Source organism: Anolis sagrei, chromosome 1 (genome assembly GCF_037176765.1).
Source record: "Anolis sagrei isolate rAnoSag1 chromosome 1, rAnoSag1.mat, whole genome shotgun sequence".
NCBI lineage: Eukaryota > Metazoa > Chordata > Lepidosauria > Squamata > Dactyloidae > Anolis > Anolis sagrei.
The window spans coordinates 238,927,559-238,953,984 of NC_090021.1; the positions used below are offsets into that span (position 1 = coordinate 238,927,559).

Consider the following 26,426-nt stretch of genomic DNA (forward strand, 5'->3'; position numbering starts at 1 on the left):
TAGTCAGTTAATGTTTTTCTCTTTCAGATCCTCCCACATTTCACAGATGAAAAGCAAGACATGTGGCAAGGAAACATCAGAATGTAGTCAAGATGGCAAAAACAGACAGACTAAGAGAGGTTTGCTTTTGTGGCAGCCTGCTGGAAAGGGAAAGACTCTGGCCTCTCCTGTCAGTCCTCAAGATTAACTTAATGCTAACGTTGAACGTTGAATTAATAAGCAAAAATGGAAGCAAGCCAAGGGCAAAATTGGAGTAGGGGAGAGAAACTGGGACATTTTGAAAGTAGCTGAAAAATGAGGTGCAGTGGCAAAACTCTGAGATAGTGGATGATAGGCTCTTTGCTAAACCTGGGAAGATGGACAGCACTCTTTGCAGTCCAAATAGTTTTTGGCATTGGTTGCTTATTATGTTTTTTTAAATATTTTTGTTGTTTGAAGAAATGTTATAGTTTATTTTACTTTTGAGGCTGTGTTGTTAGTTTGTAATATTGCTGCTGATTTGTGAAGTGCCTGTATATTTTTTTCATTACAAAGCAGGATAAAAATATTTTGAACAAACAAACAAGCACTTCCACTTTCAGACAGTTGTATTAACCAGATTGTCTTGGATTAGATATGTATCAGTTCTTAGATTTTTCAACTACTATATATAAGTAGTCACAAGGGCTAGCAACCCGAATGATGCTGCCGCAAAATTTGATAGCTAAAAAACAAAAGTTAAAATACTACCCAAGCAATTCCTGGAATTCAACCAAGGCACCAGATGGAATACAAATACAAATCAGCGAAATTTTTAAAAGACTGTCTAAAAAATTAATTTATTGCTTCTCATAGCACAAGAACTATGTCCTTGGGTGTTCTTATTGATACTTACATTAGCATTATGGCAAAAATAAAAGCTGACATCCCACCAGTGTGCCATTACATCATGTAGTGGCCTCTGTGGGGCTCCATTTCCACAGCTCATAGAAACGAAGCTCTAAAGTCGTTAACTGATATGACTCAAATTCTGACTCTCCGCACTCCCCGCTTCTGACCCTAACAGGTTCTGTTCCTTGATCTGGTTCCATCTTGATGAGAAACTCCTTTCTGGGCACACAGAAGACTGGGTGACTTGGAAGGAAATGAACAGACTGGCTCTGATACCACAAGATGGAGAGCCAATCTTAAGAAATGGGACTATACAGTGGAGTCCATGACACGTGAGTGTGGAGAAGAGCAAACCATAGACCACTTACTACAATGCACTTCAAGTCCTGCTGCATGCATAATGGAGGACCTTCTTACAGCAACACCAGAGGCACTTCAAGTGGCCAGATTCTGGTCAAAGGAAATTTAGCAAGGTTTTTAACCTTGTTTGTCGTTTTTAAATACATTATAATTGTATTCTCAATTTGCTTCTGACACGATAAATAAATACAATCTTGGTGCTAAAAATGTTGCCTTTCAATCTGAAAACCCAATGCATGCAGATCCCTCCAGGCAACATTCTCCATTTGTCTTCTTACTCAAGAAAACAAAGGCTGTTCTAAACATTCCACATATGAGTACAGTTCAGAGTGAGTGTTCTGTGAGGGGTGCCTGCAATTCAGGTGGGGTTTGATTGAGCACATCTCTTAGTATTGAAAAGTAAAAAGTATAATCATGTTTCCCACAGCAATCACTTAGAACCTTGTATTATTCTATTATTTATGTGAGTAGTAGCCACACAGACACAACTGCTTTCCTATCTAGTGTTGATTCCAGCAAAACAACAACAACTCACAGAACACACTTCCCACACAATGTAGACTCCATATTTTTGTCTATCTCCAAGGAGCTTGTTTTTCATTGTGAGAGGAGGGAGGGGATGGTAGCAGCTTTGAGCCATAGCAGATCTTCAAACAGCTATGAGCCTGAGAAACATATTTTCCTTTCAAAGCATCCCACATATCACAAAGTCACAAATTCCTGCTTATTATTCCCACCAAGCCACCTTGCCAAGAATCAACTGAAGAATTTGGGAGACATTTCTGTTTCACTCGTCACTGAATCGGTTAGGAGTGGGAAGAAATGCTCTTGCTGCCAAATCACTTCAGAATTGGAGCCCAGATGCCTTTCTTTGTTTCCTCTCCCTCTCTCTTTCAATCTCTTACTCTTTTGCTCCCAATCTCTTTCAAGGCCTCAATAATAATGACATCATTTAGCTTTTTCAGGGTTTTCAACAAGTGTTGGGAAAGACTTTCAACAAGTGTTGAGGAAGAAGATGTAGGCACAAAACTAATAAACTAGAGCCTCGGATTAAACTGCATTGTTGTTGTTAATTGCTGTCAGATCAACTGAGATTTATTGTAACCCTATGAATGAAAAACCTCCATGTCGCCCTGCTATCAACAACTCTGCTTATGCCTTTTAAATTCAAGGCAGTGCTTTCCTGGACTGAATATATCCAGCTATGGTCTCACTCATTTCCTTCTGCCTTTCACTTTAAGAAAGTATTATTGTCTTGTCTAATGAATTCTGTTTTCTTAATCTCAGTTTAATTGTCTTGGTTTCTTGGAACAGTTCAGACCTGATTTGCTTTAAAACCCTTTTATTCGTCATTCTGGCAATCAAAGGTATCTTTAGACCTCTCTTCCAGCATCATAGTTCAAATAAGTTGATCTTCTTCCTATCAGCTTTCTCACTACCCATATTAAGAGCAGGATATAACTCATAACTACAAAAAATAGTATAATAAAATTTTGTGTGTGTGTGTAATGCTATGGAATACCTTAACTTGGTATACTTTAGGGTCTCACCATGTCTTAATCGGGCCCTGGTTAGGTCTGCCAAAATGCTTAGTATTGTCCAGATTGTTGTGGCCCTCTATTGCTTATGCAATGTAATTTCAGCTTCACAAAAACTGTGGGTTCGGCATCTCAGCACACCTAGCTCCAGAGATTGAATGATACATGGGCGGGTTGAAGGCAAAGAACAGAGGCTTTTGTTCACTTGGCCAAAATTGATGTCTGAAACTCTGTGCTCTCAAATCAGGCTTGTGCAATGAGAATATACAGAAACATTTATAGCAATTTGACAGGAGTTCAAAACAAAGGGATTTTGCCACCGTGAGTGCTGATTGGTTCAGGCTGGGGCAAGCTAAGATCTGCAAGCTGGTTGGCTGAAGTGTACTGTCTGCTGCTGCTTATTGGTCTCCAAGCTTGGTGGGAACTTTAATAATCTGTCATTGCTTAGTTTGAAGTTTTGTGGCTGTTTCTTGGTCTACCCCTGGTGTGTGTGTGGGGGGGGGGGGAGGAGAAGGAATGTGGGTAAAGTCTAGGCTAATGTGTGCTAATGACTGTATTTCTGCCTGGGTCTGACTAACCAAACAGTGTGTTGGCATGTTTGAATAGGTTCCCAGGAGAAGGAATGATGAGACATTGGGCAGCTTTCGTATCTGGAATCATTATTAGGTGCATAGAAATAACATGAGGGTCTTATGCCTGACACCTAAATGGCAATATGGAACAAAGCTTGGAAAATGTTCTTTTTTGGTGAGAGGGACATAATTGCCCAGCTAGCATGGCCATTGATTCTGGGAAATATCCTCCAAAGGGGAATTCTGGGAAATATCAAAAAGGGAAGTTTTCCCATTTTAATCCAAAAACATCGACACAAAAGGAGGCTGATGGAAATAACACTCTCAGAGCTTAATGTGGTTAGTACAGTATTTTGTTACATCTTAACGAAGTTCAGACAGAAGGAAATTCTATGCTCGGTAGTGACATAGGTCAAGTAAGATCAGCAAATTAGCAGGCTGATTTAACTTGCTTGCAAATGTTGACTGAAATTTTGAATGTCATGAGTTTGCCCACATTATAGTTTCTAATTTTAATCAAGAACAGGGCAAACAATCATTTGACATTTGAAAGAAGCTGGAAGTTGAACAGAGCTTTAAGCTTTAGGTGCTTTTTGGTCCCCATGAGCAGAAATTCCATGCAATGGTGTGCATATTTGTGGGAGCTGACATTTTGATGTCTTGCAGAATGTTGCTCATGAGGGAATGAGAAAAATGGCCATTAGAATACTGCAGAAGAATGTTAAAATGAAAAGCAAGGCTCGCTGATGCATTCGAAGGAAATCTGTAATCACAATTTATGAAAAGGCACTGATATACACCATGCCCTTCTATGGGGAATTGCACAACGTTTTTTGCAAAGATGCCACAATACATGGCATCTATAGTACAATGGTTGTTCATGTTTTGATAGACTTCCAGTGTGCACCAAGTTTACGCACATATACATGCACATGCACTGGCAGAGGGCTCTGAGGAACTTTTCTCTTGCACATAGTACTGTGGATGAAAGGTAGTCAGGGTTATGGCAAAACCTCAGGCAGAGGTTTTCTGTCCCTCCTCCTTGTAATTGAGAACACGTTCCATGGGTCCCAGCAAATTGCTATGTCCATTGGATGTGGGATTACTTGGCCGTTTTAAATTACTTCAGTGCTAGATAAAGTGAAAACAATATTTTGAGAAGTGTAATTTTTACTGTGGGAGCAATGCCCTCACCCCCCCCCCCCTTTTCATAGTGACAACCTGGCTCAGACATACATTAAGTTGCATGGTGTTAGGAGACTATCCCCTCTGACCTGTCCACGTGATCCTTAAGGGTTAATAGTTTTCTTCAGAGGACTGACATATCTAAAGGTATACCTGCAGTCTGAGAGACCGACACATGCAGTGTGTCCCTGATAGCAGACAAAATTTGCTCTTGCATGCATATCCAGGCCACGGATTTAAAGGTCCCTTAGGGTTCATTCAGAACTTCAGCAATTAAAGTGTAAAAAAAGATTTGTTAAACATCTTTTTGCAACACTTTGTAAATCCTTTAATGAAAAAAACTGCAGCCTTTGAAATCTGCCTTCATATTAATCCCTAACAAGCAAGATTAGCTTTAACCCTTCATGATTTGGTTGATGAAAACTCACCGAACCAGTTTAAACTTGCAGATTTCAGGGCCTGGAACTTGGTACTCATGGCCGAACACTTCTGGGAGTCTTATTTCCAGTGTTTCTTGTACAAAACTCTGAACTGCCTGAGAATCTGAAATAGATTAACTGGTTGTACCCAAAACTGGCATGTAAGTAAGACGGTTTGTGAGAGATCTGTTAGAGGACCAGGTTATGGCACAGATAGTTAGTAGTCAGCTGCATTAAATCCCATTCAAACCCATCCCAGATCAGAGTAAGCGCCCAACCACTAATAGTCTAGCTCTCTGTTGAGCTATGCAGCCCGAAAAACAGTTGCATCTCTCAAGTAGGAAAGTTAGGTACCGCTTTATGCGGGGAGGCTTATTTAACTAATTTACAACACCATAAAACCTTCCAGCAGCGTGCATAAGAATGAGGAAGCACTCCATCAAAGGACCCAGTGTCACAAGTGGACAGTGAAGCAGCAGCTCCCCTTGTGGCCTGAACCGAGCATTCTCTTATGAAGCTGGAAAAGCTGGAATGTTAAATTGCCTCTGTGTTTGTTTATTTATTTACGCTATTTCTACCCCATCCATATCAGCCCGAAGGCAACTCAGGGCAGCAAACAAGTCAGCACAATTTGATGCCATATATAAAATACACACAATAACAAAAGTAAAAACATCACAAAGCATTTCAAGGCATAAAAACAGCGAGCAATAAAAAATTTAAAACTATGTCTTCATGTGTCTGTCTATATATGTTGTATGTCTAAATGGCACTGAATGTTTGCAATGTATATGTGCATTGTAATCCACCCTGAGTCCCCTGCAGGGTGAGAAGGGCGGAATATAAATACTGTAAATAAATAAATAATAATAAATTAGATAGAGCAGGTGAGCCAGATAGAGCAGGTGAGCCCAACAACACCAATCCCTTATACTCATAATGGTATTATGTCTTTCATGTGAATAAAAAAAAAGGGGGGGGACCTGAAGTAGGTGGGTGATATGGCGTGAATAAAAAAGACTCTGAATTCTGTACAAAGCAATTGAAAGTAATTTTATGACTCTTAATGGTCACAATATTGAGGGTCAAACAAATCCATCCAGATATAATCCCATGATGTTCTAGAGAGTTTCTTCTGTCTCTGTATTACTGACTCTGGATTCACATAAAATAGTTTGTGAACATGTTTATAACTGTTGTGTTCCAGCAGATGGTGTTGCTAAACCAGGAGGCTGCGAAAGAGGAGGTCTTGCTCCACTGACTGGGTTTGCTTCTGTTTCTGTACTGCTAGCAAAGCATACTGTCTGAGGAATTCTGAGAATTGTAATCCAGGAAGTAACTTGTCCAAAATCTAGTTATAAGGACTGAAACTCTACCTGGTAAAATGATCGGTGCAATTAGACTTTAAAAGCTAAAATACTGGCATCCCTTGAAATATCACTAGCTGAGTACCTGATATCATGCACATACATACCCAACTCTGCTGCTTGAGTAAGATTTTTCTCCCTGAATTTGGCATTGTGAGTTTAGTCTGGTTTACTTCTTTATGTTGAAAAAGGATGAAACATTATCAGGGACATAATGATCTGTATTTTAAAAAGATTTTGCCAGACTTATTGTGGTGGCGGAGGAAGAACTGTAAAAGATTTGGATCAAGCATATTAACAAGCACTCATTTCTTTTCCACAAAACCAAACAGAAAAGAAGAAATTATCCTATCTTTCCTCTAGTTCTCCTTCTTCGTTGTTCTTGTTCATAAAAGCTGACTGGTGTTTTCTCCCCTTTTTTATTATTTTGGCCACTTCTTTTCCTACCCCTCCCCCCCCCCCCCCACAAGATGGCCAAGGACCTACATGGTTGAGTGTAGCACAATAATTCCACATGTGGAGCCCCACATGTCCAGGATTCATGGTTGTGCCATGATAGTTCCCCCACCCCCGTCTGTTCTCTTGCTGATAGTGAATAGGAATACGGAGGAGAGACATCTGTTTTTGTCCCCATATCTAGATACAGACTGAGGACACTCCCAGCTAGGATCTGCTGGGATCTTCCAGAAGTCTCTGTAGATGTCGTCATTGATCTGCATTTGACTGTGAGAATATAGCCAGATCTTCCACTGATGTTCTCTACTCTCCAATAACTATGGAATGGCTGTGAGGAAGAGGACGCCATAGCACAATAGTGAATCCTGAGGGACTCTTGATGTTATAGATCAGTGGTTCTCAACCTGTGGGTCCCCAGATGTTTTGGCCTTCAACACCCAGAAAACCTAACAGCTGGTAAACTGGCGGGATTTCTGGGAATTGTAGGCCAAAACACCTGGGGACCCACAGGTTGAGAACAACTATTATAAAGTGAGGAAGATAACGCCAAATCCTGTGATGTCAATGTGTGTCTGTGTGTGCATGTGTGTGCGTGAGTGTGTGTGTCACTAATTGGATAGCACCCAACAAGTTGTAAAATTTCAGGACATGTATTCAGGCAGGAAATGCTAACAAAGCAATCATTGGGAGGCAGCCAAAGGGCAGACATCTAAATGAGAAGTGGTCACAGATTCTCCAGACATCTCCAATGACTATTAAAAATAACACACCAATGAGGCTCTATGGTGGGAGGATTAATATGAGCCAGCCATTCCAAGCTATTCAAATTGCCCTTTTCTTATAACAATTAAGTCTGGCGTGCTGCTGTACAGTGAGTTCTCATTAACATTACAGGTCATTAAGGGAAAAGAGGTCCTGTTTTGCATAGCTAGGCAATCCAGAGGGTTATGGGATTTTGAGGAAATGTGTATGTACCTATGATATAAAATATATTGAGAAATCAAGACTTTGATTTTGTTTAAAATTAATGATCACTTCACTAATGGGAATGCATTCTGCTGTAGACCAGTGTTATCAACAAGGGAAATTACAGCAAGTTACACTTGATCTCAGCCAAAAGGCCGAGAAGCAATATTACAGCAGCCATTCATTACAGTGTGGCTTATTGGCTAGAAGACTCAGTGCAGCGGCAGCAATGTTTCCAGTTAGTATTGACATTATGCTTCTGCATCACAACATCCCCAGCCTCCATTAATCTGATCCACTTGAGTTTTTTATGAAATCTTTCATTGAGGACATCTTTGCCCAAAAGATGGAAAACTTTATGACATTTCTAATATGCCAGTGCTACTTGACGTGGTGGTCCATCAACCAGTGTTGGTCACCAGTCCATTGACTCCTGGTTCTGGCAAGTTTCCAGCATAGAAAAAAAAGCACTGTAGCCAATGAGCATCAGTGTGGCACTAATTCCTGGCACATGGGTGAGGGAGAGAAGCTGCCAATTTCCACTTCAAATATGATGTACCACAATAAACATTATGGAGTTACTGCCACTCCCTAAAGAAAACATCAGAGACAAGAGTTTCAGCTATTGAACTGCAGAGCAGTAGCCTCTCTCATATTATAGGTACTGCATGAATCTTCAAACAAACGCTATATAAAGGTAAAGTAAAGGTTTCCCCTGATGTTAAGTCTAATCGTGTCTGACTCTGGGGGGGGGGGGGGGTGTTCATCTCTATTTCTAAGCCAAAGAGCTGGTGTTCTTCGCTTCCAAGGTCAAATGGCCAGCATGACTGCATAGAGTGTCGTAATCTGCCACCAGAGTGGTACCTATTGATCTACTCACATTTGCATGTTTTCAAACTGCTAGGATGGCAGAATCTGGAGATAACAGCGGGAGCTCACCCTGCTCCCTGGATTCGAACCACCGAATTTACAGTCAGCAAGTTCAGTAGTTTAACATGTTGCACCACCAGGGGCTCTTATTTTAAACATACCATCCATTATCCTAAATAATCATGACACGTGTGCATCAAGAAAAGTTTTGCCCTTTAGAAAATGTTACTGCTGTTAGTCATCTTGCTGGATAAATGGTTTATCCATTTCACCAAGTGCAGTAACAATTTCCAAAACGGTTGCAACTGTGCCAGGACTTCTCTCCTGCAACTCTATGGCTTTGCGGGATTAAGCAGAAAACAAAAAGGAGAGGAGCTCCACGTGCTAACTGATGGTCAACTGTTTATTCCTCATAAAGTCCCTGGGATTTTTAGAGGAATAAAAAGCTGACCACCAGATAGCATGTGGAGCTCCTCTCCTTTTTGTTTTCTGCTCTCTCTCCCGCAACCATGTGCCAGGAATGTGGAGCTCCTTTCCTTTTTATTTCCTGCTTACATATGTACTTTTTAGTCTTGTAAGGGGTTATGGACCTCACTATACTTGGGGCTTTTGGCCCCTTTCTCCTGTTCTGGGATGGGGCCTGCCGAGTGCCATCAGATGAGGCTGGCTTGGCCCTGCCCCATTAATTCCCAAAGTGGCAAGGAAACGTCGCAAGACATTCCTTGCCACCAGCGCACAATAATTGTGTTCTTCTGCCGTTTCCCCCATCTGATGGGGACAGAGACAGGATGCCATCACACCTTATCCCGTTCCCTCCTTGTGATGGGGAAGGAGGAAATCACTGCCATTTTGCCAGTGATTGCCAGCGAAACGGAGGTAAGTGTGAAGAGGTCCTATGACTACATCTTGAAAGAGGATCTCATAAAATAACTATAAGGAGAATTGGGACTTTAGAATAAACTCACATATTTCACTCAAATGATTGTTAACCCCAGGTATCATAGCAGCAAAAGTTCTCTCCATCAGGAGATGATGCCCAATCGCATTTGCCAAATTGATTGAGTATTGGCAAAGCCATTGATCATGCAAGAGGGAAAGCAGGGCAGCTCAATCTTCCCCTGAAATGATGTAACAAAAAAGAAAACTGATATTTCTATATAGTTGATGGTAAGTAATCTCGTACAGTCACTAGTGTACTAAAGATCAAGCATGAAGAAACACAGAAACAGCTACTGTAATTGAGTCCTTCCAGGAATAACAAAGATTGCTTGCAATCTATCTGTACTGTACTTAGGAGTAAGCTGCACTGAACACATTGAGGGCACTTATGCATGGTGCTTATAAGAATCTTCATATTTAGGGATGTTAGAATGATAATGGATGACGGCCCATCTACACTGGCAGACACTCCAGTGTAGATGATGCATTAGTCTGGGTGGATCTTCCTTGAAGATCCAGATCTTTGCAATTATGGAGGCTGTCAAGACAGACCCCTGGGAGAACCATCCGCAATCACAGGTGTCTGTCTCCACAGCCATCCCAGGCTCCTCAGGCTCAGGCAGCCCAGGGAGGTGGGATGGTAGTGCCAACTATCCTTCCCTCCAAGAATTGAATTACACTAGTGTATCCTTAAATGGGGTGATCTAACTATAGGATCCCAGCCTAAATGTCTTATTATGGTCAAGGGAAGGCACATGAAATATTAGGATAATTATGTACACAGCACACGTGAGTAGCCAAAATTCCTTTACATAGAGAGGTCCACTAAATCTTTCATGTGACATCATAGAACATTTTTCCTTCATTCACAGCTTCCCAGAACTTGAAAATTCATGCCTCCCAATATTTCACATTGGAAAACTAGGACACATGCCACCAAGTCACATCAAAGTATGGTCAAGATGGCAAAAGTTAGTAATGAAGAAGAAAAAAACAAGCAAAGAGAAACTGCAGCAAGTTGCTTTTGCCTGAGCCTATTGTTGTTGTTCATTCGTTCAGTCGTCTCCGACTCCTCGTGACCTCATGGACCAGCCCACGCCAGAGCTCCCTGTCAGCTGTTACCACCCCCAGCTCCCTCAAGGTCAGTCCAGTCACTTCAAGGATGCCATCCATCCATCTTGCCCTTGGTCGGCCCCTCTTCCTTTTGTCTTCCACTTTCCCCAGCATAATTGTCTTCTCGAGGCTTTCCTGTCTCCTCATGATGTGGCCAAAGTACTTCAACTTTGTCTCCAGTATCTTTCCCTCCAGTGAGCAGTCGGGCTTTATTTCCTGGAGGATGGACTGGTTGTACTCGCAGTCCAAGGCACTCTCAGCACTTTCCTCCAACACCACAGCTCAAAAGCATCGATCTTCCTTCGCTCAGCCTTCCCCAAGGTCCAGCTCTCACATCCGTAGGTGACTACAGGGAATACCATGGCTTTGACTAGGCGGATCTTTGTTGCCAGTCTGATGTCTCTACTCTTCACTATTTTATCGAGACTGGACATTGCTCTCCTCCCAAGAAGTAAGCGTCTTCTGATTTCCTGGCCACAGTCCGCATCTGCAGTAATCTTTGCACCTAGAAATACAAAGTCTGTCACAGCTTCCACGGTTTCTCCCTCTATTTTCCAGTTGTCAATCATTCTTGTTGCCATAATCTTGGTTTTTTTGACGTTTAGCTGCAACCCGGCTTTTGCGCTTTCTTCTTTCACCTTGATTAGAAGGCTCCTCAGCTCCTCCTCGCTTTCGGCCATCAGAGTGGTGTCATCTGCATATCTGAGGTTGTTAATGTTTCTTCCAGCAATTTTCACCCCAGCTTTGCATTCATCCATGCCAGCACATCGCATGATGTGTTCTGCATACAAGTTAAAAAGGTTGAATTTAGGAAAAATTAGGAGCCTATTAGGAAAGAAAAATCCTCCCCTCTTGTTTTCTTTCGTCACTGAGCTAAATAAATGTATTGCACTTTGAACTTCAGAAACTGACATAAGCTGAGGATGAATGGGGAAGATGGAGAAAGAGAGAGAAACAGAGACATTTTAAAAGCAACTGAAAAATGGAATGAAAGATGATTGGGAAGTCCTGCTGGACTGGGCCAGTCAGAAGGTATGAAAACAATAATTTTGGACTATGATTTCTAGAATCATAGGGCTGGACTTTAGCATAGCAGATTAATCACCAAGCTGCAATAAATCTTGCCAACCGGAAGGTTGGTAGTTCGAAGCCCGGGTCAGAAAATAGTTATTTTTGATTTAATTAGAGCACTTTTTATCTCAAAATGTAAGCCCCACTGGAGATTGACTGTAATTAAATGGATATAATTATCGTGTCAGGAGCGACTTGAGAAACTGCAAGTAATTTCTGGTGTGAGAAAATTGACCGTCTGCAAGGATGTTTTGATGTTTTACCATCCTTGTGGGAAGCTTCTCTCATGTCACCGCATGGAGAGCTAGAGCTGGCAGAGGGAGCTCATCCATGCTCTCCCCGGATTTGAACCTACAACCTGTCGGTTTTCAGTCCTGCCGGCACAAGGGTTTAACCCACTGCACCACCAGGGGTTCCAAAATGCTTATGCTGGACTAAATGTTTTTCCTGGCATTAGTAAGGGTCATTTGGAATAATTCTGGTGAGTGGGAAAATGGGGATATTAGGGAAGACATGAACAAAAAAGGCACTTCAGATTGAAACTATGCAACAACTGTACAAAGGTTATTGTGCAAAAATATATTTCAGCAGAGAACTGGAAAGTACATTATGCTCTTTGTGCCCAAATTTGGCTCTGAGTCCAATGTACTCACAATGCTGGGTAAATCATTAGTTTTCGTTCCAACTGCAGATCAAATTATCTTTAAATCAAGGACCAAATTTCCAGTTACCAAGCATTTGAGATTAATGAAATCCCAATACTGATCAAGTCTCAGTGCTCTGATACTTTGCAAGAAACAAACATATCAGATTAGCAAGCCAGCGGTGATAGGAGTGGGCCCAAACAGTCTCAACGTTTTTCAAAGGCTAAATCCTATTACCATTTTCACAGTGTGGTCAGATAGCCCTGATGCAATGAGGGTAGTACTTTAAACTGCAATGATCAGTCCAACAAAGCTGTTTTAATTACAATGAAATAGTTTTGATTTATAGGAATTCTAGTAAATAAGAAAGGCTTGCACACATTTTATTTATTTATTTATTTATTTATTTATTTATTTATGGAATTTATATTCCACCCTTCTCACCCCACAGGGGACCCAGAGTGGATCACAATGCACATATATATGGCAAACATTCAATGCCACAGACACACAGAGGTTATTTAACTTTCCAGCTTCATGAGGGTATGCTTTGAATTCCAGCCACAGGGGGTGCTGTTGCTTCACCATCCACTTGTGACACTGGTGGAGTACTTCCTCATTCTTTTGCATGCTTCTGGAGAGTTTTTATGGCATCATAAATTAGTTAAATTAACGTCCTTGCATAAGCGGTACCTAAATTTCCTTCTTGACAGTTGGACCCGGACTGGCTTTGAAATCATGACTTTTGGTCAGTAATGATTTTAATGCAGCTGACTCCCAACCAGCTGCACCACAACCTGGTCAGACACTTTTAAGAGTGTATTGTGATGTATTGAGCAGGGATAGGAAATGAGGAAGTAACAGTGCAATCCTAGAAATATGTGATTAAAACCGTGTTCCTTATTTAAAGTATCAGCAAAATGAATAAACAAAACAAAGTTGGGTAGGGGCACTATGAAAAACAATTCCTCCTCTAATCTGGAATAGTTTGACAATGTTTTCATCGAAATTTTGTGCTTTTGCCATGACAATGCAGTTTAGGTTCTGTTAGCTCCTAAGAATTTTGTTAAGTACTATGAACCTGAAAACACATTTACTGAATGAATAAGAAAAGAGTAGGAGGACAATATATTGGTGGGGAGGGGGATGAAGGGCATATAGGATCATTGGGGGGGGGGGAACTATTTCCGTTTCTTGTCTAGTTGCATAAAAATATAAAAATAATGATTGTTAGAGGGGAAAATGGCATCTTAAAGAAGACGTGTCTCATTTTGTCCAAGAAAAACAAGAGAAGAAAGTGAAAGGGAAGGCAGGCTCCAAGAAATGCACCAAATGTTTTTCCCTAGTCAGGTCAAAGGAAAGCCATTTTTCTTGGCTGCAGAAAGTAAACACTCACTGAGGACCATTTGAGGGAAATGTAAAAAGATTAAATCCAGCTAGGCTATACAATGGACAAGAAAAATGTTGTTCAGTGTTTTATTCAGGGCAAAGGTGTTTCATGGGGATAGTGGTTTGGGCAAGAGGAATATTTTGACCCATCTTCCAGTTTGGAGGAGGTTTAAGATACTTCCCTAGTGTGGAATTATCCTAGGAACTGGAACTGCTTTCTAAACGCTTTGTATAAATCATTAATAGGCGATTCTACCAATAATGACAATATGACTTCCAGTCTCTATAGCTCAAATTTCTCAAGGTTCTGCAGGGGTCTAGGCAGGGGCGGCTGAACCCATTACGCAAAGTAAGCATTTGCAATATAATTGATTTTGCCCAGGGGCGCTCTTTAGGCGCTCTTGGGAGAAAATAGACCTTGACATATGCGAGTTGTAGTTACTGGGATGTATAGTTCACCTAAAATCAAAGAGCATTCTGAACTCCACCAATGATGGAATTGAACCAAAAATGGCACACAGAACTCCCATGACGAACCGAAAATATATATCAATGATTGGTGGGGGGGGGGGGGAAGTACTGTTTGCTTACCATTGAAAATGACCTAGGGCCTCCTCTGGGTCAGGCCCGTAACCAGGATTTCGTTTCGGGGGGGGGGGGGCTGAATTTTTTTCAGTGGGGGTTTCGGGGGGGGGCTGAGTTTCAGGGGGGGCTGAGTCTAAATGAAAGAGGGTCTAGCCTAGCAAACCTTTTGTATCATTACCCCAATACCCCCATGCATATGGGATATGTTGAGTATGGTGATCAGATCATGATATGAATAAACATAACAGTTTAAATAATGCACCAGTAAGGCCTTTTTGCGAACAACCATCAGAATTTCGGGGGGGCTGAAGCCCCTCAACCCCCCCCCCCCCCCGGCTACATGCCTGCTCTGGGTCTAGGGTGCTGATGGCTGTGAAGTCCAAAGTCTGCATACTGACACAGTCTAAAATGTGGATTATAGTGTGTTTTTTCTGGTTTGAAAGTACCAGCTTAATATAGGTGTATGTTTTGCAAACCGCAATCATCTTGGGAGGAGTACCTCCTAAAGGGTGATCCATTTTATCGCTGTACCTCAAAACAGATTTATCATTTCAATTTGTCAGGTTTTTATTCTGTCTCTGAGGTATGTTCCTTCATGTTGCCTTTGGACTTAGGGCGAACCCATGAATTTCATAAGGTCTTCTTTGGCAAGGAATACTCACAATACTTTCCATATTTCCCTCTAAATATATCCTATAACATCATTTATTCATTGGCAGCTTCCCATCCTAGTACTAACTTGACAATACTTAACTTCCAAGATCAAACAAGACTTGGTGCCTTTGGAATATGTTAAACAAACAAACAAACAAATACCGTAAGTATAGCAAAAGTCTGCATGGATAATGTGAACTATCCTTTCTCTGACAAGAAAATTACAAGCACAAATCTAACGCTGAAAAACTCCATAAGATCATGTAAGGTTGATATCTATCTTAAACTTCTCTTTTTCTTCTTGTCAACTTGATAACTTCTCATGACTATCACAGCCTTTTCTCCCTGGTATTTACATATCATTTGGAACATTTGTCTCTCCACCCTAAAGCCACTGTTTAGCCAAACTAAATAGACTAAACTCTTTTCATCATTCTTCTAAAGTCAGCTCTTCTGCTTTGTGCAGTTTTCTCAGTGAACTCCCTTCTGTTTTCTTTGGGATAAGAAGTTACCATTCTGAAAGGAAGAATCCAGGTCTTTGGGTATGTAACAACCCTCTCAAAATGTCAAAATCAGCTTTTCCACTTGCATACATTCAAAGCTAAGCCATTCATATCCAAACATCATCATCATCATCAATTTCTCACCTACCTCTCCCCACAGCTTGAGAAGGGTCACAGCACAATTAAAACACACAAATACTATAAAAATTCTACAAACACATAGAGGCCGTGGTAGCACAGTGGGTTAAGCTGTTAGCTGTAGAAAAACTGCTGACCAGAAGGTTGGTAGTTTGAAGCCACAGGGCGAGGTGAGCTCCTGCTGTTAGCCATAGCTTCTCCTAACTATCAGTTCGAAAACATGTGAGTAGATCAATAGGTAACGTCTCAGCAGGAAGGTAAAATGCACCCATGCAACCATGCCAGGAGGATCTACGGACAACAGGCTCCTTGGCATGGAAAAATGGAGCAAGAGCACCTCCTCATGGTCAAAGTTGAGCATCGTCTCCAGATGCAAGAGATGGAAAGGGAAATGTTTGCCTTTGTGTATTGTATGTCATTGTTCACTTTATAAAAAGCATTGAAAGTTTGCCTATATATGTGTAAACTGTAATCTGCTCTGAGTCCCCTTGGGGAGATAGAGCAGAATATAAATAAAGTGTATTATTATTATTATTATTATTATTATTCCATAAAAGATACAGATCAAAGTATTTCTGTAAAATACACATTAATCACATAGAACAAAGACCAATGACATGAGTTTAAAATTCATGCTTAAAGATTGACTGGGTTGGCCTGCCAGAAGAGATATGTCTTTACATGGTTTTTAAATTCCGACAGCAGATCTAGGTGCTAGAGCTCTACTGGCAAGTTGTTCCACAGTCTTGGAGTGGCTGATAAAAAAATCCTCTGGGTGATGGATGCCAGTTGGGTTATGGCTGGTTGGAGCAGACATCCCCCCAGAGGACCGCAGTGTGCAGGGCGGATTGTATAGAAGGCAATCCTTTAGGTAACCTGGACCCAAACCATGTAGGGCTTTAAAGATCAAAACCAATACCTTGTACTTTGCCCGGAAACTAATTGGCAGCCAGTGGAGTGACTTTAGAATTGGTGTGATATGCTCCTGGATATTCCTGCAACCAATCTGGCTGCCGTATTTTGAACCAGTTGGTTTCTGAACTTGGTTAAAAAAGGTACCCCAATGGAGAGTGCATTGCAGAAGTTCAGCCAGTGTGAGCACTACCTGTGCATGCACTACCATCTTAAGATCCTTCAAATCCAGGAAGGGGCGCAGCTAGCGTATCAGCCAAAGCTAATAGTAAGCACTCCTGACTGTTGCATCTATCTGGGTTGATATTTGGAGAGACAGATCCAGGAGCACCCCCAAGCTGCAGACACAGTTTTTCAGGGGGAATGTAGCCATATCCAGAATTGGCTGACACACCTCTATTCCCAGATTAGGACTCTTGATGGCAAGCACCATTGTTTTGTCTGGATTCAGTTTCAATTTGTTTTTCCTCATCCAGCCCATTACCTCCTCCAGGCATTCATTCAGAGGAGACATGCTAACCTGCTACAGACCAGTAGTTGATGATTCACACACAAGCATCAGTCCATGAACCATCATTTTGAGTAGCACTCTGCAAGGGCATATTCAAGGGCATGAGTGGATGTGATCTGGAAAATCAAGTTGGGGGTCACATACGTGTAATAAGGATTGCCCCACCAATTTTGGCAAGTGGCTCTGACCACTGCTGGCAAGTAACCTTGAAGTAATTTTAGTTCTTGGACCAAAAAAAGTTTGCTACCTTACAATAATACAATAATAATCTAAAAATCTTGTAAATACACAGATATACGCTTATATATTTAAGGTCTATGGACCTAGAAATATCAATTGAAGAAAAATATATGTTTGCATAACCTTATTTGTAGAGCCATTTTCTGACCTATCCTAGTAAGAAGATCCTGCCTATTATGAGATCCACAGAGTTTTTTCTCTGCACAATTTGCTGAAAGGCATAACGTGAGAGAGATAACAAATCTGGCAGCCTGGACGCCTGGGTTTTGTCACTGTTCAAGAACTGGCATCTGGACCATGCATATGTAGTCCATATCACGGCAACCTGTACGATATCCCCACAAAGCATCCTATCATTCTGAAGGATATCCACCCACCGTCATTGTTGATGCTTTATGCTCTGAAATCAGAAGTAAGCTTCCTGTTTTTATTCAAAAAGCTTCTCCAAGATTTTACTAGCATTTTTGGTAATAACCTGGGATTACAGACAGGAGCAATCTGTTTAAGGAACCACAACAGTTTGGCATTTTTGACTTTTGACTGTGGCTGTCACTCTCAACAACCTGGAATAGCTGACTGCCATAGCCCTACAAGAAGGTAAGATTTATTTCCCCAGAAGTCCACAGAATGGACTTTGAATGTACAGGACAATATTATTTCTCTAATTATCAGTCTGCTTCATCACAAGATACAGAGAACATGGTGTTGATTTCTCCTCACAATCACAGTTTTTGTGTAAAGAATCATTTGGATAGTAATAATTTATTTTCCCCCTGATATCTTTATTGGTTATTGTTAGCAAAGGATAAGTTCTGGGCAACCATCCAGATTCCCTTAAGATTATAGGTACTCCATGCTTAAAATGATGATAATGACGGCGATGGCAGTGGGGATGAAAATAATGCACCACTTCTCAGTAATTATTTTCAAAGCAAGTCAAACTATGTTAAACAGTAGAAGAATAGAAAGTTTCTGAGTTGAGCTTAGACAAGTTCCCTTTTTGTATTACAACTCCCCAAATCTCCCTGCTAGTACGAAAATGAACATGTCAATTGAAGTTGGAGGGAGTCTTGGGAACTGTAGACCAAACAAGAAACCTGTCTAGGTTCTGAAGATGTGCCTCTGCCTTCCTATTTGTCCATCTAGACTAGTACTCCCAGAGGCAGCTATAGAAGATTTCAGGCACAAGAATACCCTTTTTATGTTTTGTTATTGTTATTTGTCTTCAAGAAATTTCCAATCTGTGGCATCCTTACAGTGACCTTATCATAGGATTTACTTTGCAAAATTTGTTCAGATGAGGTTTGTTACTGCCTTCCTGTGAATCTGAGAACTGTAACAGGAACATTTCAACTGAACTGTAAATGTAATACTTATGCTGTACATGCTGTACTATTTTGCTGTGGTGTCAGGGGTTCTACACAATCATAAATCTCCTGTTATTGCAGAAATTACTCTATTAGTATATTGTTAAAGCCTTTCATGGCCGGAATCACTGGGTTGTTGTAGGTTTTTCAGGCTATATGGCTATGTTCTAGAAGCATTATCTCCTGGTGTTTCACCTGCATCTATGGCGGGCATTCTCAGAGGTTTAAGGGCTCCAGTGCTTATTTACACCATTCTTCATAATAGTGGTTCCTAAATATTGTCACTTCCTATTGTTTTGTTTTGTCTTTTACTTTTTATTTTTGGCAACTATACTCATAGCTAAGGAGTTTTAACAATGCTCTGGGGGAGCCTTTTGTGGTCTTTTGTGTTTCAAAAGCTTCGGCCCAAATCCAGATACGGCATTCAACTGACTGACTGACGTTTCTCAACACTATGGCCATCTATGTCCTCATTCAGTAAGGATCTTTTCCCCCCATATAGAATCAAGGCTTTCCTGGAAAGCCTTGTGCTTCTCTCTCGAGCTATGGACAAAATTCCTGATTAGACACAGTCTGATGTGCAGCTCGAGAAAAGTCAGGATTCCAGTACCTGGGACAAATCTGGAAGGGATAAGTGGATCTGGTGACACATCTATGCAGCTATATTTTGTAGACATGCTCTTTTTTAATGCTACTCCTGAATAACTTTCCCAAACTTAAGTCTTTCTTTGAATAATGCAGCAAGAAGCCCAGGGACAAGCTCTGAAAAGTTTTACCTTTGCCTTCTGCTTTTTTATTCTTCTCCTCCCTTGGGCAGGGACAGCGTGGTGTTATTCATTCATGGACAGCAGGGGGGAGAATCAAATCTGAAAAGGGCTAGAGGCAAAGCTCATAAGAAGGAGAGCTCTGTACTTTGAAATTCCTGATTAGCTCATTGCCTTTTTAAAAATCTGCATATGGTAAAATGCCTCACACTCGTCCTAGGAACCCAAGTCCAATCCCAGAGGTGACGTGGGACTCTGGGCTGAAGGAGATGAATGAGACCTGGAAAGGAGGGATCGCCTGCCTTGGGGTGGCTGTGTTCTTTGTGATGACCATCGGGATTATTTACTGGCAAGTGGTGGATCAGCCAAGCAAGAACTGGATCCTAAAGGGAAGTGCCAGTGGGCTGCTCTGGGAACGCAAGGCTCGCTCCCTCATCCTGCAGACTCTCAAGGAAGAGAAAACCATGTTGGAGATTCACATGAGAAGCTTCCCAGATGTGGATGTACCTTTCCTGAAAGACCTGTGTTGGCTGAACAAGACAGAGTTCTGCTCCACCTGGGAAGCCATGGCGGATTTGACCATCTCCTTGGGGCCCAGCCTCGCTTCCACCACAGAGTGCTATAGCATCCACTGGCGTCCTCTTCACTGCCAAGTTAAGCTGAAGGTAACTATCTCAATTCCCAATCTGTTTCAGAAGACTGTCTCACTTTTGTTGCATCCCAGGGTTGTAGCTTTGGGGAAGTAAGCCAAATGCAAGTGGCCCTCATAAGAATTCTGCACCAATTCATGAAATTGTCCTTCATTCCCCAAAAATCATATTATTGCAGAGAATGAGACATTGACAATTGTGCATGCCTAGAACTCTTATATTTCCTGTGTTCACATTCCCTTGGTATCTTTGTCTGTTCCTTGTCGTAGAATGCCTAAATTGTATTTCTAATGCTGAACTGAAGGTTTAAACTATTGCAATGCTAGAAATTTGTGGACAGAAGGAAAATTTTATGATTGGGAAACATATTTTTTATTTGGGAGGCATGTCTTCATTTGCCACCCACTCACCCAACTGACTAACTATATCCCTGGCCCCATTCTCATGTGGATCTACACTGATCTATTATTCTGGGCCGATAAGGCATGGTATAGGTGCCGGGCTGGGTTGCTGTCACTGCAGATGATACACCTGCAGTGACAGATACACCTACACCCCAAATGTTGCTTATGTATTTGTTTAATGGTCTTAATGATTTTAATTCATAGTAATATGTTATTTATATATTATGATTTGGTTTTTACATGTATGTTTTGGCATTGGATTTTGCCAATAGTAAGTTGTAAACTGCTTTGAGTTCCCCTAGGGGTGAGAAAAGTGGTATATAAATACAATAAAATAATAAATAAACTGCTGCAGAGGTGAAAGGGATTTCTGAACAACAAGGTGCACAAACCTAGTTCAGTGCTGCTCTCATTGTCATGGAGATCTCCAGCTGTGACATGGGTCCTACCAGTCACCTGTCATCTGCAGTGACAGGAATATTGGAGAACAGGAGAGAGAAGAGAGAGCAATTCCTCCTCTCCCCGCTTCTCCCTCCCTCGTTGCCCCAGCTGACACCACTTTAGGTAATAGTCAAATGATAGGAACCATTATTCAGGATTCAGCTGAATAATGGCAAATGGCTATATACTTCATATGAACTATATATGAAGAAGTTAATTTTTTCTATATTCACAGTTTTTGGAAATCCTATGAAACACACGGCATAGTAGTATTCTTCTACATAATTCCTCTGGCAATCTCAAAGTGTAGTGCTGAATCTTAAACATACAGTAGCAAGACAAAAGTGAAACAAACCAGTCACCTTAATCCTAAATCAATTTTAGGAGCACCACTGCAGTGTTGAGGCTCACCCGAGGGTATAAGAAACCTGCTTATAAAAATGATTTGAATAAAAATACATAAAATCACAGTGGTGCCTAAAAATAATAGGCTGAGATGAATTGTCCCTTCTCCCAGTCAAGAGATAATGATGGAAATTATTGATTATGCAATAACCATGGCAGTCCTTTAGAACAATTTTGAAAATAACAAATCACTTCTAATCAATAATGAAATGTTAGAATTGCTCTCTCTCTAGGTATATCAAGCTGTACATAATGTTTGATGTTCTCTCAGTGGTAACCATACATATTTAGAAAGGTCTCACTGAAATGAATGAAATGCGTTCCCAAGTGAATAGGCCTATGATTCATATATAAAATATTTTATGCTATCAATGGGCAATGGAACGTATAGCAATAAATATATGTATGAATGATTAATGTGGCAGATGACCTTTTATTTGGGTTGTTGTAGGTTTTTTCGGGCTATATGGCCATGTTCTAGAGGCATTCTCTCCTGACGTTTTGCCTACATCTACAGCAAGCATCCTTAGAGGTAGTGAGGTCTGTTGGAACTAGAAAAAAGGGTTTATATATCTGTGGAATGACCAGGGTGGGATAAAGGACTCTTGTCTGCTGGAGCTAGGTGTGAATGTTTCAACTGACCATCTTGATGGCCTGGCAGAGCCTGGGGCAATATTTTGTTGAGAGGTGATTAGATGTCCCAGATTGTTTCCTCTCTGCTGTTTTGCTGTTGTAATTTTAGAGTTTTTTAATACTGGTAGCCCGATTTTGTTCATTTTCATGGTTTCCTCCTTTCTGTTGAAATTGTCCACATGCTTGTGGATTTCAATGGCTTCTCTGTGTAGTCTGACATGGTGGTTGTGAGAGTGGTCCAGCATTTCTGTGTTCTCAAACAATATGCAGTGTCCAGGTTGGTTCATCAGGTGCTCTGCTATGGCTGACTTCTCTGGTTGAAGTTGTCTGCAGTAGACCTTTTATTTATTAATTATTTATTTCCCTTACTTGTACCTCGGTCTTTTCACCCCGAAGAGGATTCACAACTGGCAACAATTTGATGCCCAACAAACAAATTCCAAAAATAACAATTACAATTAAAACAGCAATATAGCTTAAATTACTAAAACAGCAATTAAAATCATGCAAAGTCAAAATCCTAGCCCATTTTACCAGTTTCATTGGCATGCAACCATTTAGACACACACAAAATGATGTGTTCCTGATTAAACCTACCTGGAAATAAAGGTGTCTTTATAAGTGATATAAAAAACTTGAGTCTGGAATGCAAAACTTTTAGTGATGCAAAACAGAAAATGGGTGACAGCTTTTTAAAAAATCAATCAAAATGTATATTTTATTCTAAGATTTCTTTTTATTTGAATTATGGGCATGGAAAAATGCAAACTGGATTAAAATTTCCTTGGTAAAAAGAGCTTGTGAGATCACTGCCTGAATTGTTTATTTGCCTTCTTTGCATCTTTGTATACATTGCCTGATCTGGTTTGTTTTAATTTACTGCTAATGCTAGTTGAAGCTAATTCAAAATCTCTAGCACTAAGATGTTTCAAATCAAAGAGATAACTCATATGAAAAAAGATAATTGCATTGCAGTAGCCTGGAAAAGCAAAAACAAACGGAAGAAATCAGATAATGAAAATCACATTAAAAAGCTCTTTAACATTTTCTTTAGCAGTAAAGCTGGATGAGGTGTTTCCTTGATCACAAGGAGAACTCCTTGCTCTGCTAGACTGTGCAGCCAGGGCTAGCCTTGCAATATTGCAGAGCAGATGGGACTCGGAGTCATGGGAAACCACTGTCCTTTCTTCTGTGTATCCCTGGATTGAAATGAGTGAGAGCATTTCACTGATAATCATGCAGACTTTGGAAGGAGGAGCCAATCCTTTTGGGTTCATGCATTGCTATGGATCTGTATTCAATACTATATCAGAATTTCCTCTAAAATTGTATCTTGTTGTTCCTGTAAGGCAGGGGATTATATTAAGGCCCCCTTTACAATGCCATATAAAATCCAGATTATCTGCTTTGAACTGGATCATAGGGCAGTATAGACTATGCAGTCGCACGCTGGGCCTGTGCATTAGACTGTAGATAGGACATAAATTCTGTGTGCCCAACGAGACGCCGGGGCTGCCTCAGATTAAAGTAAGTCCAACAAAGTTCTTTATTGATGAAAACAAACAGGTACTTTAAAGCTTTCTTAACAGTATATAGGCTCTTTCAATCTTGTCCACAGGTAACAGGCACTATCTTCTTAACTGTAACTAATGGGGAAATCCTTAACTTCTAATCTGGGCAGTCTGTACTTGCCTCTGTTGGCGTGGAGCCCCTGCACCCGGTACCAACTGTGTCTGGCTTCCGCGAGCGACCCTTACCAAGCAGAGCTTTGTAGACTTCCAGGGGAAAAAAAGGACTTCAGGTTTCAGTGATGGCTGGCTGAAGTGCTGTGGGACAAGATTCCCTCAGCAAAGGAGCTGTAAGGCTGTATATCTCCCAGCCAAGCCGTGGGGCCTTTTCTCCCTGGCCAAGCTGTGGGATGTATAACCCCGGCCAAGCTGTAGAAGACAAAGCTTTCTACAGGAGCTCTTGGTATTATGTCCTGCATGGAAAGCTTCTCTGGGTGGACTGAACCCAAACAGGCTCCTATTTCCTCCAAAACTCCAAAAGGGGGCGGGACCAGGGAACCTAACTATAATTGACAGGTGGCTTGCCCTATGATTGCAGCCAAAAGAAGCCACCTATCTGCAGAGTCCCTGAAACTTAGGACTACAAAAAACATTAAATGCAAAGCAAACAAAATTGTAGCTCCTGGTGCAGTTGTACCAGCACAAGACTCATAATCCAGTTCAAAGCAGATAATATGGATTATATGGCAGTGTAGAAGGGGCCCAGATGGTTCTTGTGGTCTCTTCTAACTCTTCTGACATAGCAATTCTATGATTCTAACTTTTCTTTCCAATTAAAAAAAAGCCTGAAACTAGCCATTTGAGAAAGAAGTAATTTTCACACACAACTTTTTCAGTGTGATATGCATTACACTGGAGTATGATCAGGAGTCTTTAGCTCATTAGTGGCTGACTGAACATACTGTGCAAATGAGACAATATGACTGCTAGTACTGCTAGCATTGAGACTGTCAAAATGCCAAATCCCCTTTGAAATGCATCTGAGACTCACCCTAAGAAGCCTTGTGACTATGCACTCATGTGGGAGGTGGAACTTGCCAACCCTCCAAGTTCTTTTTCACATGTACTGCTCTTGAGCCACGCACCCCCCATTCTGTATCTTTGGATTTCATTTTTTCTGCCTAAGTAGAGTATTTTGCATTTGTCACTGTGGAACTTCATTTTGTTAGTTTTGGCCCATCTCTCTAATCTGTTAAGATTGTTTTGAATCCTGCTCCTGTCCTCTGGAGTATTGGCTATCCTTCCCAATTTGGTGTCGTCTGCAAACTTGATGATCATGCCTTCTAACCCTTCATCTAAGTTGTTAATAAAGTCGTTGTCATTTGTCTTTCCTACTGTTTTGTTTTTGTCTTTTTTCATTCATTGGGGGTTTCTTATTGTATTGTCCCATTTCCCTTCTATCATTAAATGTGTTGCCCCTTGTAGTCCTTGGTGTCCCTCTGCTCTCTTGAACTGTAAAGATACTTTTTGGTTTAGTGAAAACGATTTTCAAGTCACAAATTATGATGTTGGGGAAAAGGAGCAAACATTGGAATTATCCCTCAAGTTACCCATTTGCTTGTTTATTCCAAGCAATATTAGTTGCCTCTAGATAGCCATGTGAGTACAGGCAAGATTAATCAAGCATGATTACATTTTATTGATTTCTGGTTAACACAGTCCCGCTGCCTTCAGCAGCTCTTTTTATGATTTTGCTATTTGCTATATGTTTTCTGCTAATTTCTCTGTATGTTTCTAGTAAACCAAATGTGAGGCTGTCCAGTATAATCTTGTTTAGTCATCAATAAAAAGTTAGCAATATCATTTTAACCCTATAAACCCTGACTATACATGAAATAATCCAAAGCATGTAGAAGGATTTCACAGCCGTGTGATTTCCAGGCTGCATGGTCGCGTTCTAGCAGCATTTTCTCCTAACAGTTCTCCTGCAGTCTCAATCTTGATTGCTGCATCTATTGTTCGAACGCTTGGTCCCACAACCATGTTCTGGGCTGTTTTCTAAAGGATGGGGGGGGGGGCTGATCTGATGTCATTAGGAAGGGAGTTCCACAGACGAGGGGCCACCACTGAGAGGGCCCTGTCTCTTCTCTCCACCAGTCATGTTTGCAAAAATGGTGGGACTGAGAGCAGGGCCTCCTCTGATGATCTTAACCTTCACAGTGATTTGTAGCGGGAGATACGTTTGAACAGGTAAACTGGGTCGGAACCATTCAGGGCTTTATAGGCTAAAGCCAGCACTTTGAATTGTGCTCAGTAGAAGACTGGCAGCCAGTGGAGCTGGCGTAGCGGAGGAGTTGCATGTTCTCTGTCTGCCGCTCCAGTGAGCAATCTGGCTGCAGCCCGTTGGACTAGTTGAAGCTTCTGAACAGTCTTCAAAGGCAACCCCACGTAGACATGTTATTGCCACTTCAGAACAATGGGGTAAACGTGTCCACCATACCTGAGGCAGCAAGTTAGCTTAGGCTCTAAGCCAGGCATCCTCAAACTGCGGCCCTCCAGCTGTTTGGGCCTTCAACTCCTAAAATTGAACAAGCTCATTAGGTCTTCTGGGAGTTGGCCAAAACAGCTGGAGGGCCACAGTTTGAGGATGCCTGCTATAAACATTCAGGGATGCTGGGACATTTATGTTGCAAAACAGCTAGGATTGCAGGATGAAAACGGGAGAGAGGACCTGTACAATGGCTGTGCAAAAGAGGGAATTTCAACAGGAATTGCTCATCACCTGGTTGTGTGACAAGCAACCATTGCTAAATGTCCTTCTTGCACACAACCATTAAACTATAAGAGTCCTGTGCAGTTTTCAATCTGGCAACCCTACACACCACTCTCTTTTCTGAGAGAGCAGTGGCTGTGGGAGTGAGTAGGAATAGTTGAGCACTACCACTTTTGCTT

At 41.3% G+C, this 26,426-nt stretch overlaps 1 protein-coding gene across 2 annotated transcripts in view; it reads left to right on the plus strand.

Moving 5' to 3' along the window:
- Positions 1 to 19,121: 19,121 nt before the first annotated feature.
- The window catches only part of LOC132771654 (SITS-binding protein-like), a 35,546-nt gene continuing 28,241 nt past the window's right edge, over positions 19,122 to 26,426 (plus strand). Inside the window, exon 1 of one of the 2 annotated variants that reach the window (XM_060769928.2) lies at positions 19,122 to 20,098. In XM_060769928.2, the coding sequence (XP_060625911.2) occupies positions 19,634 to 20,098 (465 nt within the window). In that variant the 5' untranslated portion in view covers positions 19,122 to 19,633. The remainder of the gene's footprint in view (positions 20,099 to 26,426) is intronic. The other variant, XM_060769918.2, reaches the window with a different exon arrangement.